The sequence below is a fragment of the Nasonia vitripennis genome (genome assembly GCF_009193385.2).
Source record: "Nasonia vitripennis strain AsymCx chromosome 3 unlocalized genomic scaffold, Nvit_psr_1.1 chr3_random0009, whole genome shotgun sequence".
NCBI classification, from domain to species: Eukaryota; Metazoa; Arthropoda; class Insecta; order Hymenoptera; family Pteromalidae; genus Nasonia; species Nasonia vitripennis.
In genome coordinates, this window is record NW_022279629.1 from 2,168,777 (window position 1) to 2,185,482 (window position 16,706).

Consider the following 16,706-nt stretch of genomic DNA (forward strand, 5'->3'; position numbering starts at 1 on the left):
GGAACCCCGTCGGTGCAGTTCTGGATGCGGTAGCGAGACGCAACGTCGTATACGCACGCACACTCACACACTTCGACTTTCACTCTCTTAGCAGCTATCTCCCGAAAGTACTGAGCGTCTCGCGAGGAGTCGGTTCAAAGGTCGGATCGTATCTGGCGGCACGCGTCTCAGTCGCGTGTCGCCGAATTTTCTCTCTCTCTCCCCCTCTCTCCGCCTCTCTCGTGTCGTCCAGCGGCTCTCCCCGCCTTGCCAGCGCTGGTACCTGTAACAGTGTGGATTTAGTACAAGTCTTTCTTCTCGCGGCATGCTGAGCTTATGACGTGCTAATATCGCCCGTCATAAAGAGTATAATTATTCAGAACTAAATATTCATGTGATTAAATAACATACTAAAATCACGTAAAAATGTTTTATGAAGTTAAAGTATTCCAATTTTTTTAATAAGTCATAAAAAACCGCTGCCAATTCATTGGCACGTAGCTTTCTCCAACTAAATTTAAAGGTCTAATAAAATAATGTTTTAATATACAGTATAATCTGCCTGCTAATGTATGAGGCGGTTTTTGATACATAATTTAATATATAAGTTTTGTTTGGTTCATTGTCTAAAAGTTTGCAGATCTCTCTGTTTTTTAATTATAGAGTACGAATGCTGCCATCCATTTTTTTCACAGGATATATCAGTATGATATGAATTCATAGGGAGGGACTTTAACGACGTGCAACGACACCATTATAAGAGGGAGCGAATGTTTTGAGAAAAACCGGTTTTTACATTTTAGCTCTTTACTTGAGAACCAATTGACAAAATTGTTTAACATTTTAGCAGCAGAAAGATTTTTTTATGGTGAATCATCAAATAAAATTTTGAAGCGTTTGACCATATTGTTTTATAGATATAAGGAATCAAAAAATTTCCAAAAAAAATTGAAACCTTGATATCTTAAGAACCATAGAAGTTTGAAAGCTGCGCAATAAACTTAGCCAAAACACATAAAATACCTACTTCTACCTAAAATCTCAAGTGCAATAAAGCCTTTTTACGTCCATAATCAAATCACAAAAAACGCATTTTTTACAGTTTTTGATTTATTATTCAAAAAATAAGTAGTCAAATCAGTTGAAATTTTAATGGAATGTAGATTGACACATGACCCACCGACTTAATTATTTTTGTGAGGTTATGAAGTTTAGTTTCAGAGCTATCAATTTTTTAAAAAAAAATCACTTTTTTCATTTTATTTGCCGAACACAGCGGTCGATTCCGAGGACTAAACGAGAAAAAGTACATAATTATATTCTCTCTTAAATGCATTTTAGCTAAATCATTTGTAATAATAGGATGATTGAAAAAAACGAAAAATCAAAAAATGGCCATAAAAAAATAATTGAGAAAATAAAAACTGTTTTTCCCGAATTCAGACTCTAAAAATAAAATGCATGTCAAATTTTATTGAGTAGTTCCAGAAATATTACGGTATACATACACACACACACACACAAATCCATACGAACATTTTCTAAAAACACTTGATTCGAACTTTTAACACATCAGAAAGTATTTTCCAGAAGTTTTGACGGAACTGAAAATTTTACTATTACAAAGCTTCCTCTAAGAGGAAGCAATACATAATAAAACTTCGAAATCAATAAATAACAAACTGACATCACAAATTACATATAAAAATTACATGAAGAAAGGCGTAAATTTTATACGACATAAAATCACGTCAATGTTTTCACCAGGAAAATGCATTAGAAATGACAGAAGAATTGCCGTATATGTACTATCATTGTCCATATAGCAGCCAATTTTTCGGCAATATTTTCTTAAGGTTGCATTTGTAGATTCGTCAGATTCGAAAATATTGTGCGAAGGTTGAATAACCTTCAAGAAATTTTCCTGCAATATTGCTGTAAGGCATCATGTCCGTTTTTGGATTGCATTTCCAAAAGACAATGAGCATATTATGGCAATAATGCTCGAATATTATTTGTAATATTGTGTCAATATTGTAAAATATAGGTAAAAACATTATAGTTAAAAAAATTAAATAAGCTTTTTCAGGAGCTCCCATGCCCTATTCGGGTACTACCATCCGGATGATACTTCCCAAAATGGGCAAGGGAGCCCTTGAAAAAGCTTATTTAATTATTTTAATTTAATGTTTTCCGCCTATGTTTTACAATATTGCAAATAATCTTTGAGCAATATTGCCACAACATGCTTATTGTCTTTTGGAAATGCAATCCAAAAACGGACATGATGCCTTACAGCAATATTGCAGGAAAATTTCTTGAAGGTTATTCAACCTTTGCACAATATTTTCGAATCTGACGAATCTACAAATGCAACCTTGAGAAAATTTGCCGAAAGATTGGGTGCTATATGGGTTAGATGATAACACGGAAAAAGGTACTAACACCAAATAAATTTCAATTCTTAATAATATTGTTTAAGCAATAATCGTTTCATGTTCAGACTATTGTGTGCAATTATAATAGTTATTTTTTAAACTCATTTTACTTAAGATGGCATATCACTGTCTTGGTTAGTCGTAATTATTATGTTAAAAACTTTATGGAATCGCAATAACAATAATTTTCCCGGCAGCGGGATATATAAAAATTCAGAAGAATGTTTTTGATATTTTAACATATAATAACCTCTCAAAGTTTTCTCGTATCTTGTTTTTAATTAAGTGATAAGCCATCTTATGTTAGTGAGAAAGTACGATGATTAAAATATTTAAATACCAAATTTTTTTTTAAATCATTATAAAAGCTGTTTATCTTTATAGACAATGGCTGCAACAAAACGAAATGCTGGACTATCAGCTGTACCGAGAGCGACACTAAACGACGAAGAATTGGTAAGAAATGTATTTATTTATTTTTAAAAGTATAAAGGTCCATATCGCAATAAAATATTTATGATTATTAGAATTATTTTCGTATGAAGTGCGAAATAATCATAATAGTTAGTCGTCAAGAAGAATGAGCACTGAAAAATCCGTTAGAGGTAGTACGAGTGTAGATGGATAATTGGTATGATTCTACAAGTATCAATCAAACTGAAAAATTTTTAATAGTACAACTGACTAATTTAATAGTATTCGTTTATGCGCTCTACAGGCAGCTGATTTTTATTTTGGAATATTTCTGTTAGCTTTTAATAGTTATATCTACGGCCCTTACAAGTGTATTTCTGAGTAATAGAGAGCAAATTTGTGTGATTTGTATCCCTAGCTAGTACAAGTAATGCTAAGTATTGAAGAGAAACATTAAATAAAGAACACTGACTTTTATTAAATGCACGATTAGCTATAATCAAAAACCTTACTTTTGCTAGGTTGCCTATGGCTCATTGCGATACCTTGTTTGTTGACCGATCGAAGCTACCGCAGTTCATTTACTTTTGCTGAAAACATTTCCAGCTTGTTATCTTTCCTATATACATTCCTGCTGCTTCTACCAGTTCTGTTAGGAAGCCGTGGCCCATGATGCTGTGCCTTTTGCTTTTTAGGGCTGGGTAGTGACAGAACAGGTGGGATATAGTTTCTTCTTCTTCGCAACATTCTCTACAGAAGTTGTCGTTCGTCTTTCCCCATCTTTTGAGATTGACCCTGACTGCACAGTATCCTGTTACTACTCCAATGATCGTGCTTATCAATAATTTCCTGTATTTTAGTAGGTCCTTTTTTATTTTCTTGTCTACCTCTGGCCACAGTGTTTTTAATGTACGACAGTTACCTTGTGTTCTCGATCTCGCACTGTGAATTTCTTTGGTGCCTCCTTCTATGACCGTCTTTATTACGTTGATCGTTGGCAGTGGGTGGCTAATTGTTTCGCTGCTGTCCCTTTTCGTTTTAAGCTGTGCCAGTTCATCTGCCATGTTGTTCCCTTCAACACTATAGTGTCCGAATACCGAGCAGAGTCTGACTTCGCTGTTGCGGATCCATGACAAGGCTTCGCGGCAGCTCATTACTGCTTTTAATCTCGTTGATTTTCACGCCAGAGTTTTGAGGGCTGCTTGACTGTCTGTATAAATAGTCACCTCCATTAGTGAGCTATCGTTTAGCTGTGACACTCTCGCTGCTTTCTCTATTGCCAGGATTTCCGCTTGCAGGATGTTGCAGTCGTTCCTAAGTCTGTATAACTTTTGAACTCCTAGCTCTTCTGAGTAGATTTTCGCTTCCGTTCCTTTTCTTGTTTTTGAGCCATCAGTAAAGATCGAGATTACGTCCTCGTTTATTATTAAGTTTTGTTCCGAGCCTTCTTTTGTCGGTATTCTTATTTTGATGTTTTCTTTGAAATGAAGTTTAGTGACCATGTAGTCCGTTGGCTATGTTAGCAGAAGCTTAGGGTTTCTACTCAGTTTCCCCATCTCCTTCGTCACCGTTACATGTCCATAGTTGATCTGTCTCTATAATTTGGAATCCCTTAGTCTGAGAGCCCCTTTTGCAGCTAGTTCTTTTATGCCAGCCAGTAATGCTGAGTGCTGCAATCCTGTGCACCTTGTTAAGCGTTTTTCTGTTCACTTTTCTATCCAACATGGCTGGCCACAATACTAAGTCTCCATAGGTAATTATAGGTCTTACGATCACTGTATGCATCCAATGTATGATGTATGGTTGCAAGCCCCATCTTTTACCGAACATCTTTTTGCATGTGTAGTATGCATTTATTTCTTTTATCATCCTTTCTTCCACATTCCTTTTCCTGGTAAGATGGGAGTCCAGGATGATTTCTAGGTACTTTGCCTCCTTGGATAGCGTGATTTCGCACCTTTCAATTTTTGGCGGTGTAAACTTGGGTATCTTGTATTTCCTTATGAACAGGGCTAGCTCAGTCTTAGTTGGGTTGATTCCAAGGCTGTTTTGTCCTGCCCATATGGAGATTTCTCTTTGTGCTGACTGAATGATATCTCTAATCGTGGCAAAATCCTTACCTGTCATTAGTATTACTACGTCGTCTGCATACGCTATTATTTTGCTTTGCCCTTGTGGCAAACCGCTTGTGATTTACTTTTTTATCGAGCTGTCTCCCATCTCTGAGCTGATGGTTCTGCTTTCTAGCATTTACATTACCTAGTTGATAGTGATTTGATTCGTTTCGATTTCTTTTAACACCTTCTCTATCGATTACGTGTTAACGTTGTTGAAAGCTCCCTCTATGTCTAGGAATGCACCTAGTATGTATTCCTTTCCATGTAGGACTTTCTCTATTGTTCCCACTACTTTATGTAGTGCACTATCTACAGATTTGCTCTTTAGATTAGCATGCTGTGATGTGCACCTCGTTTTTACCTCTGTGATCTTCTTTATATGCCTGTCCACTTGTCTCTCTAGTATCTGAAACAGAAACAATAAGAGGAAAATAGGTATGAAGTCTTTTGGTGTTGCGTGGCTTGTTTTTTTGGATTGCATTATCACAAGACAATAAGCATATTGTGGCAATATTGCTCGAATATTATTTGTAATATTGTAAAATATAGGCGAAAAACATTATAGTTAAAAAAATTAAATAAGCTTTTTCAGGGGCTCCCATGCCGTATTCGGGTACTACTATCCTGATGATACTTCTCAAAATGAGCATAGGAGCCCTTCAAAAAGCTTATTTAATTATTTTAATTTAATGCTTTTTGCTTATGTTTCACAATATTCTTTGGGCAAATAATCTTTGGGCAATATTGCCACAATATGCTTACTATCTTTTGGAAATGCAATCCAAAAACGGACATGATGCCTTACAGCAATATTGCAGGTAAATTTCTTGAAGGTTATTTAACCTCCGCACAATATTTTCGAATCTGATGAATCTGCCGATGCAACCTCCAGAAAATATTGCCGAAAGATTGGGTGCTATATGGGCATGCCCGCCATATAGCATCCAATGAATTGAGTTTTTGATGTCTTTGTAAGTTGGATTTGCCGAGATCTGAGTTTGTGCCGAGGTCCCTAGCTTTTCCTTTACTAGCTTCAAAAACTTCGCCTAATCTGTCTTTTCCGGGTTCCTGAATAACCTAGCTTTAGGAAGTCGCAAGACTAACTGTTGCTGCACCCTACCACTATGATTCTTTTGTGCCAGTCAAGTCCGTCAAAGCTTATCTCATCGTCGCCGCTTTCTTTGGATCACTCCGCTATAACCACTAAGATCCACGCTTTTACCTCTAACTACTTTATTTTTACTACAATTTACCTAACAGCATCCTTTTGATCACCTGTCCCTTTGGCATCTGCTTCCTTAGGTATCGTTTTCAGGGTTAAGAAGCACTTTTCTCTCGTTCGTACTAATCTGCCACTTTTTCATTTCTCAGGATAAACTTCTTTTTTCTATCAGTAAGATCATCCGGATATTTCTTTTTCATTCTTTCAAGGAATTCGACCGCGTTCTTATAGGTTCTTTTGACTTTGTGTTCGCGATCAAATATCTTATTTTCTGTGTCGATCTACATATCATCTATCTGATCGGAAATGCTCGTTGGGATAACTTTGCCTATTAGGACCAATATAGCAACCAATCTTTTGGCAATATTGTCTCAAAGTTGCATCGGCAGATTCGTCAGATTCGAAAATATTGCAGGCAGCTTATTGGATATTCTGGATACTGTCCAGCAATATTGTTGTAAAGGGTGATGTCCATTTTTGGATTTATGCTCGAAGATTTATTACAATATTAAGTCAATATTGTGAAATAAAGGTAAAAAGACTTTAAATTAAGAAAATCTACCCATATAGCACCCAATCTTCCAGCAATATTTCCTCAAGGTTACATTTGTAAATTTGTCAGACCAAAAATATAGTGCAAAGGTTGAAAAACCTTCAAGAAATTTCTCTGCAATATTGCATTTTCAAAAGACAATAAGCATATTGTGGCAATATTGCTCAAAGATTATTTGAAATATTGTAAATCATAGGCGAAAAACATAAAATTAAAATAATTAAATAACCCATATATACCCAATCTTTCGGCAATATTGTCTGAGGGTTGCATTTGCAGATTCGTCAAATTCGAAAATATTGTACCATGGTTATATAACCGTCGAAAAATTTTCCTGCAATATTTCTGTAAGACATCATGTCCGTTTTTGAATTACATTTCGAAAAGACAATAAGTATATTGTAGCAATATTGCTTAAAGATTATTTGCAATATTCTAAAACATAGACAAAAACATCAAATTAAAATAATTAAATAAGCTTTTTCAAGAGCTCCTATGCCGTATTCGGGTACTACTATCCGGATGATAATTCTCAAAATGGGCATAGGAGCCTTGAAAAAGCTTATTAAATTTTTTTAACTATAGTGTTTTTCACCTACATTTTACAATATTGACACAATATTAGAAATAATTATCGAGCTATATTGCCACAATATGCTTACTGTCTTTTGGAAATCCAAAAACGGACATGATGCCTTACAGCAATATTGCAGGAAGATTTTCCGAAGGTTATATAACCCTGGTACAATATTTTCGAATCTGACGAATGTGCAAATGCAACCTTCAGACAATATTGCTGGAAGATTGGGTGCTATATGGGTATATACAAGTGTTTTCACGTGTTCTACATCCCGGCAGTTTCGGGAGGTACTTATATATGTAATATAGCCCCCAATGTTCAGGCTATATTACCTGAATGTTGAATTTCCAGATTAGCCAGATTAGATAATATTGTGGAAGAATTATATAACCTTTATGAATTTTTGAGCAATATTGCTAAGAACCAAAATGTCCGTTTTTTTTTTTCATGATAATAATGTCAAATAGTTGCAGCATAATTATGTACAGTATTGCGCAATCTGGAAATAAAATATTGCGATAAGATTGGATGCTTTCCCATATGGACCCCAATCATTCAGCAATATTGCTCAAATGTTGCGTTCACAGATTTGCTGGATTCAATTATATTGTTAAAAGATTATAAAACCTTGCTAAGCTTTTGGAGCAATATTGCTGTGGACAGCAATGTCCGTTCAACTATTGCAAGTTCGCCTGGTCTGGGCCGGCTTGTCTGCAGCACCCGACATCGTTAGAACATTGTCTTAAGGTTGCATAACCAGATTTCGCAATATTGCACAATGGCAATATAATCTTGATCCGGCTATTGGACAACATTGCTACCAGATTGAACAATATTGTGTAAGTATTAAAAAATTTCACATTGGTATACAAATTTTTTGTATAAATTCAAAATTATTTTAGATAATATATCAATATTTATTAAATATTGTACTATCTAGTAAGAATGTTGTATAATAGTCGCAGTAACATTATAGTGTCCCTATGCAATATTGCCAAATTTTGTATTGTAACCTTGAGACAATATTTTTACGATATTGGGTGCTGTAGACAGGCCGGCCCAGACCAGGCAAACTTACAATGATAGAACGGATATAGCGGTCCACAGCAATATTGCTCCGAAAGCTTAGCAAGGTTTTATAATCTTTTAACAATATAATTGAATCCAGCGAATCTGTAAACGCAACATTTAAGCAATATTGCTGAAAGATTGGGGTCTATATGGGTTAGGGCTCCCCGCAAAAACAATACAATGAAAAACGTACATTTTGGTCCTCGGCAATATAGCTTAAAAATTTATAGAGGTTATATAATCCTTCCATAATATTATCTAATCTTGCCAATCTAGAATTACAACATTCGAGCAATATTGCCCAAAGATTGGGGGCTATATGTGTACCCATATAGCACCCAAACTAAATCTGTAAAATAAAGGTAAAAAAACATTAAACGAAGAAAAATTATAGAAGCGTTTTTACGGGTTCATGCTCGTTTCGAGAGGTACCATCCGGATGATACCTACCGAAACAGGCATGAGAACCCGTGAAATAACGCTTATATAATTTTTTTTATTTAAAGTTTTTTTAACTTTATTTTACAATATTAACACAATATTGCAAATAACCTCCAGACAATAGTTCCGTAATATACACATTGTTTCTTGAAAATGCAATCTAAAAACGGACATGACCACTTGTAGCAATATTGCTGGACAATATCCAGAAGATTATATTATCTTCCTACTATATTTTTGAATCTGCTAAAGCTGTCGATGCACCCTTTAGGCAATATTGCCGAAAGATTGGGCGCTATATGGGTCTAATCTTTTTCATTTATTGTTTTTTTACCTTTATTTTACAATATTGATGCAATATTGCAAATAATCTTTGAGCAATATTGCTGCGATATTGTTATTGTTTTATTGAAATGCTATCCAAAAACGGACATTACCTTTTACAGCAATATTGCTGGACAGTATCCAGAATATTCAATAAACTGCCTGCAATATTTTTGAATGTGACGAATCTGCCGATGCAACCTCCAGAAAATATTGCGAAAAGATCGCGTGCTATATGGGACCTAATTTTGCGACAATATTGCCTAACAAGATTTTTATTTATTATTTGTTTTAAGATTATTCGCGTTTCACAACTTTGGTTTAACTCTCATTTATTCTTATATAAAAACTGTCAGCTTGTGAGCTAAAATTCTACATCTTAGTTTGCTTTGACATATTGAAAGAATATATTAACTTTTTTCACCTTAACTGACATATTTTGATTTTCATATAAACATTTACGGGTAAATTTTCACGCTTAAGCCTTAAGGTTCAATGTAAACGGTCCAATCAAGGCAGATAGGTAAAAAGTGACATTGTAGTCTGATTCTAAATAATCTTTTAAGTTTATGTCCATATAATTAGATGTATAACTTTGATACAGTGCATATTTTACCATAATATCTAGTGTACGCTAAGATATTCTCTCTTACATCAGATTTTATACGTCCAGTACAGGAGATCCTTTACTTTCAGAGTTCATCGCTGGCTATCTCGGGCACACATGTACTAGCTGTTCCTTTATGATACTTGAGATATAATTTGAAGATTAGTGTCAGTGAGTAGTATATATATTTATATATGTGTGTAGGGTTAGGTTACCACCCTTAGCATACATATTGTAAAACTTACTTTAACTAATTATTGATTGATAATATTCTACCAGAGTATTTAATTTTTAAACTAAAAGTATCAGAATTTCTTTTTTGAGGTTATCAGCAGCAGTAGTTTTGATTTAAAAAATCACATTCTTAGATTATAACGCCCCGTTACACGCCATTTAAGGGCCAGAGCAAGACCCGTGTTACGAGCGAGCATCAGGCTCTTTGTCGGCACATCCGATAGTGATTTTACCGACGATGCAGACGCATTATTAGCTAGGTAAACAACCACCTGCTAGCTGCGGCGTGCAAAAATGCACGGTGTGCATTGCTTCGCAATCAACTCTAAGCATACAATGCCAGAATAACTTTGCTGCAAAAAAATTTACCAGCGTGCAAAATGAAGGTGATTTCCCTAGAAAAAACAAATTTCCATTTGCCGAGGCTCATGAAGAATAGTAATAAAAATAGAATAAGAAGTCGTAGCACAAAGGGCCACCTGAACAGTAAGAACATTAACACGAGCGCATCAATATTAGGCAACAGCCGATGAATTGCGATACAGAGAGAGAGAGAGAGAGAGAGAGAGAGAGAGAGAGAGAGAGAGAGAGAGAGAGAGAGAGAGAGAGCACCGAGTGCATGCATAAACAAGCTTCAACCCGGAACTACCAAGCAAAACAATCATCTTATTCAAAAAGCCCCTGCGTGCATTCATTGCGACAGCAAAAATTATTAAACAGAGAGATGGAAAAGGGCTTGACTTGGCGTACATTAAATGCTTAAGGAAAATAGAATATAAGAGCGAACCATTACGCAAAAGATAATTGCGAAAAAGTAAATAAATCTCAAAGGAACGCGGTTGGTCAAATTACAAGTCGAACGCATTTTCAAACATCAAAAAATTTGCGTAATACCGGGGAAACGCGCTTGTCTTGAAAAGAAACAACCCGCAAGTTAGAAAATAGCCCCAAACTCGAATCCGAAAACCATAGCAAACGTAATAGCAAGTATCGCCATAGATCATATAGCGAGAAAGATAAGAGACACGATAAAGACAAGCGCCTGAGCCGATTAGGTGACCGTAAAGGTGACGCACAGCGGCGACAATCTTCGCGTTTAAACCGGTATGATAAAAACAAGTATTTGCCGTCAGAGGAAAGGTCAGTGGACAAACCACTAATATTTTCAATACTGATCCCCCGCATATAACGAAAACTAGTTGACTTAGGTATCAGGTAACACGGTAACAGGTATCACGTCAAAACCGCCAAATATAGCTCAGTAGAGGACTTACTTCGCGATTCAATGCTACATTATGCAATTATAGACAGATATAAATTCACGCGCAAATCCGTGCAGTCAAGTAGGGTGCAAGCGAGACGACGCATGACTATGATCTGTGTATTGGTAAACTGTACAACAGATAGAAAAGCAATTCTTAGTTCAACCCCAGAATTGTTGTTAACGTGGTTAGAGAATGAAGGAAGCGCTAAGCAGATGAAAAAGTGTTCGAGAAAGTTTTGCTTGTACTAAGATTACCTCTGAACCATTTAATTTGTAGTAAGCTGACAAAAACGCTAGGTATCGCAATAATTGGATTCGTAGCAAAAATTATTTTTGTGACTTGTGGGATCACACTCTTAAATTTTCCGGTTCTAATTACTTAGACTTGCAATGGTCACCTCGCTTGCTGATGCTTGCTCGGTTGTAATTCGATGGAGACATAGTTAAACATTTATATTATAAATACATGCATTTAAAACATGATTTTTTATTGTTTGAATTTTAAATTAGATAAAAGTTTACACTTTTAAAATATTGTACATTTTTTATTAAAACATTCTTTAAGGAAACAGATGACTTTTTAATAGTCGCAAAATAAAACATTTAATGTCATTTCTTTATTCTGCATTTCTAAATTTAATAAAGCAGTATTATAAACTTAAAATAACTGTTATAAGGAAAGAAAAATGTTGTATGGTGTCTAATAATAGGCATAGTGATTGGACACAATAATATATGCTACAATATGTCGGCGTCTCGCTTGATTATAGTAATAATTTTTTTTTTTAAATAGAATGATGTTGGCTTTGTCGGTCTTCCGGAGACAAGTTATGCGCGAGAAAAGAGAAAAAACCGCTGCCAATTCTTTGGCACGTAGACCTCTCCAATTAAATTTATAGTTCTTATACATAAAATGTTGTTCAAATATACAGTATTGTCTTGCCTTGAAACTGTGAAAATATGTTTCCGAAGTGTTCCAAGGATCTCATTAATTATTTCAAAATTTGTTCATAAACATTCTTACATGTAGTTACAGACGGTCAAGTCGTAGGTAAACTAAACATTTTTTGCATTTTTTAAAAGTAATAGGTAAATATCAACTAAAACAGAACGGCTTTCGTAAAAATGGCTTAACATTTTTACAGGAAGTAGATATTATCTATTTTCTATTATCATAATTTTTTTAAAACTCTTGACTATTTAGTTTAAAAAACTAGCGTGCCCTGCGTGGCCTTACGGTCGCGGTGGCTTGCCGCCTTGCATCGCGAAGCGATGCAACCCCTATAGCACTCAATATTTTGGAAACATTGCCTCAACATTTTATTGCAAGACTGGCTAGATTCAGCAATATTGCCAGTGCTCAGAACAACATTGCTGCAACCATTGGGCAATGTTGCCACGCCCCAAAATGTCCGCTTTTTCATTGCAAGGTTGGTTCCCATCTAGCACCCAATCTTTCGGCAATATTTCCTCAAGCTTGCATTTGTAGATTTGTCAGATTCAAAAATATTGTGCGAAGGTTAAATAACCTTCAAGAAATTTTCCTGCAATATTGCTGTATAGCATCATGTCCGTTTATGGCAATATTTCCTAATGGTTGCAGCAATGTTGTTCTGAGCACTGGCAATATTGCTGAATCTAGCTAGTCTTACAAAGCAATGTTGAGGCAATATTGCTAAATTATAATTGCTATATGGGAAGGAACGAAAAACGCTTCGGGTTTTGGGTATTCTGTACGACCGTTGACGATCGCACTTCGCGCTTGCTATGTCCCCAACGCTCGCGCTTCGTGTTCGCCATGCCAGCCGTGCGTTGCGTGGTTCGAGAATTATGACGGTATACGTACATACATACATACACACATTCATCCGCACGGACATTTTCTTAAAACGCATGATTCAAACTTTAAATACCTTTAAATGCGTTTCTACGAAGTTTCAGCAAAACTGAAAATTTTACTATAACAAAGCTTCATCTTGGAGGAAGCAAAAAAACAACAAGAGTTTTTCTTTTTTCTTCCTCCGACGTTTTCGTAGTCAATGCCACCTTCATTAGGAAACTGTTTATTCATATTAATATTATGTACATTAGATCTCGTTTGAATATTTAACAATAGCGAATAGTTTGCAGGTGTATATATGTACCATTTCGATAAGATCAATCTTTTATTTAGATTGGGCTCTTTATCTTTTATGTTGAAATTGTCAAAGTTGAATGTGTGATTAGAATGTTTTTGGTATTCGGGGATTACATTATTTTTTTATTTTCTATTCCTCAGCGCGTATACAAACATTTCTTTTCGTTTGGCTTACGAATGTAGCAGAGTAAACAGCATTGTTCTAAACATTTTTTCTTTTGTATCTTTGCCTTTTATTATGACGTTACAGATGTCGCTGTTAATTCTTGAAACTGTATCAGTGTTCTTTCTTTTAAAACTATGATCAATCAGCTCGTAGAAGCCATTTACGGATGAAATACATATGGTGTTTCATTGACTGTTGTTGTTACTGTTTGTTTGTTTTTCGTGGTTGTTCATTAGATTTTATTACGAATAATCCTTTCTTTATATTTTTATCTACAAATAATTTGGATGTTTATTGTCTAACAGTAGCTTTCTGACTATATCGGGGTTTTTATTGTGAAATTTTTTATTTGCTAGTTTTATGGCTCTGTCGACAAGATTGTACGCTATGGCAATTTTCTACGTGTTTGGATGTTGAAATAAATAGTTCAGAAATGTGCCTGAGAATGTTCGGTCAGGCTAATTGGTCTGAAGGTCATCCATGACAACGTCTAGCGAATAGCCCCGAGATTGGAGAGCCCATTGGAGTACTAAAAAGTTGTTTGTAGAATCTTCTGTCGAATTAAAAATAAGTGTTTTCCATAAGTAATTCGCAAGCTAGCAAAATTACGTACCTCTTTTCAATGCTTTTATCGGTCTTTCCGAGTAGGGATAACATCAGATAAAGAAAAACCGATTTTCTCTAAGAATATTACAAATTATAGAAACTACGTTAACAGCATATTTTAAACTAAATCAAATAGATTTTGAAGCACGAAATTATTTATACTCTCAAATACCAGTGCATTATACGTTTAAAGAACAAATTAATGTGGAATAAGAGGAAGAAAACAATTTAACCGATTTTAAATGTAATGTATTTAGTCAATCCGAAAGACTGAGAACAATAATTTATTAGATTGTTGCTTTTACATATCAAAGGAACAACTTCATTTGAAGATTTATGTACTGTTAATGGTGTATTGTATCCTACATTTTATGAAGCTGTTGTAGCTTAAAAACTGGTTGACGAGGATAAAGAATCCCTGGTAGAAAAGCACTTATTTATAATGACCGTAAAAGCAAAAATTGGCTAAGTAAAATGTAAAAAAAACCAGACATTTTAAATTTCCTAAAAGTAGCGATATCTTGTGCATTTTTTATAGGTGAGAATTATATTTCATGAAAATATCAATAAATCAATTAATTTTTCGGATGCAAGATACGAAATTATTAATATTTAGGTCTGAACTGAATAATTTGAATAATTCAAACGTTTTGGCGAAGCTCGTAGGGCTTGTGTGGAACAACGTCTGCGTGGCTCAGACGGCTAAGGCGCACGGCCGTACTTATTTGGCCCTATGCAGGGAGTATGGGTAAAAATTTTGAAAAATAAAAATTAGAAAGAGGGTAAAGATTAGAAATTCAAAATGTATAAACTGAGATTTTGAAATGAAAAAATTTATAAAACAAAAATGTTGAATTGAAATATTGCGAAAAGTGATATTTGTAGTTAAAATATTGCAAAAGTGATATTTTTAGGAATTCCCTAATTCAGGTTTTCAAAATTTTACCTTTCCAATATTCCGGGACTTAAAATTTTGCCTTTTAAATATTTATTTTTCAAAATTTTGACCCTTACCCCTATGCAGGGTGTGGGTTTAAATCCCGGGTCAGACAGAATTTTTCTGAAAAATTATTCTATACTTTCCTTTAATCTGAAAAGTCAAATCTAAGCCTGCTAGTGTGACGGAAGATAGGGGTTCACGAGGAGGGAATGAAGAAGTCCTGGTGTTGTGATAAGCGTATATTCTTGATTTTGGAGGAGCTCCGTTCTTGCTCGTAGTCGCCCGTCGCGATCTGCCCGCTCGCTCGTCGATGCGATTTGTCAACGGAGAGCGGTTGCACGTGCCGAAGTACAGCGTTGCACTTCTGCACGCGGAAACTTTTGGGCCGCGGTGTTCTTCCACTGACGATGCGTCTGGCGCATCGCTGAAAATGCAGGCTATCGGAGATGCCGCCGGAGAGCCGAAAGCTCGTCCGTGACACTAGCTACCATTTTCCAATTCCAACCTTAAACCGTGATAAGCCACGTGTAAACCAGCTGTGATACTCGACCAATTATAATGGGCAATTTGTACTTTAAAACAAGGTAAACAGATTGAATCCAAGAACTGCCCATTTAGTTAGAGAAAAAGCGTTACAGTCTGCCTAAGGAATGGCAAAGAAAACTGCCTGGTTCTTAGATTTCATGCCAAAAACTGGCCATTAAGTGGGTTACCGATTCTACCAGGGATGGGATAGATGTTCAGAAAAAGCAACTTAAATACAGTTTCATACTTCACTTTGTGAATTATTCGTAATTGTTTGTAGTTATTCGCTTTTATTCGTATCGACCATAATTTTATTAACGCAAGAGTATGAAAAGTACAAAACTAATTTTGATCATCCTAAATTCGAAAAGTGTCGGTGAGAACGTAGCGCTAAATAAGATCGATAGAATTTTACAAGTAAATGGACATTCTTTAACCGATTTTAATTTACTTAATATAATCATAAAAATAAAAGAATGTGATGACGCAAAAAACATTTTATAACAGAACTGATACACTTAATGAATTACAAATAAAGGTGGAATAACTTAAAAATAATCAAAAAAATATATTTGATAAAGTTTTAAAAAGTTTAAATTATAAACAGAATAATATCATTGTTATTGATCGCCCAGGATGAAGTGGAAAAAGCTATCTACTGAATTTTTAATAGAATATTCTAAATTCTCTAATATACCATTTTTATGTGTAGCTTGGACAGGCATTGCAGCAAATTTATTAAGCAACGGAAGAACAGTCCACACACAACATTCAAATTGCCACTTAATATAACGGAATGTACAACATATAATGTGAAACCTTATTCAAATGATGGTAAACTAATAAAAAATGTACAAATTATTATATGGGATGAAATATCAATGATTTCAAAATTTCCATTCGAAGCAGTCAATCGTCTAATTCAAGATATATGGAATACAAAAAAAAAAACATTTGGTGGTAAAACATTGCTTGTATCAGAAGATTTTAGACAAACATTACCAGTTGTTCATCATGGTAGACGTATAGAAGTTATTGAAAATTTAATTAAACGCAGTTATTTATGGCTTAACTTAAGACGCTTGACA

At 35.0% G+C, this 16,706-nt stretch overlaps 1 protein-coding gene across 16 annotated transcripts in view; it reads left to right on the top strand.

Moving 5' to 3' along the window:
- LOC107981437 (protein unc-13 homolog A) overlaps window positions 1-16,706 on the top strand; it is an 893,220-nt gene that overhangs the window by 668,546 nt on the left and 207,968 nt on the right. For 15 of the 16 annotated variants that reach the window (XR_004345256.1, XR_004227182.2, XR_004227183.2 and 12 more), the window contains one exon: window positions 2,802-2,873. Coding sequence is in view for 13 of the 16 variants with exons in the window: in XM_031927059.2 (XP_031782919.1) it covers window positions 2,802-2,873 (72 nt within the window). In the remaining 3 variants the exon portion in view is untranslated. Of the gene's footprint in view, window positions 1-2,801; window positions 2,874-9,835; window positions 9,918-16,706 lie in introns of all 16 variants that reach the window. The other variant, XM_031927068.2, reaches the window with a different exon arrangement.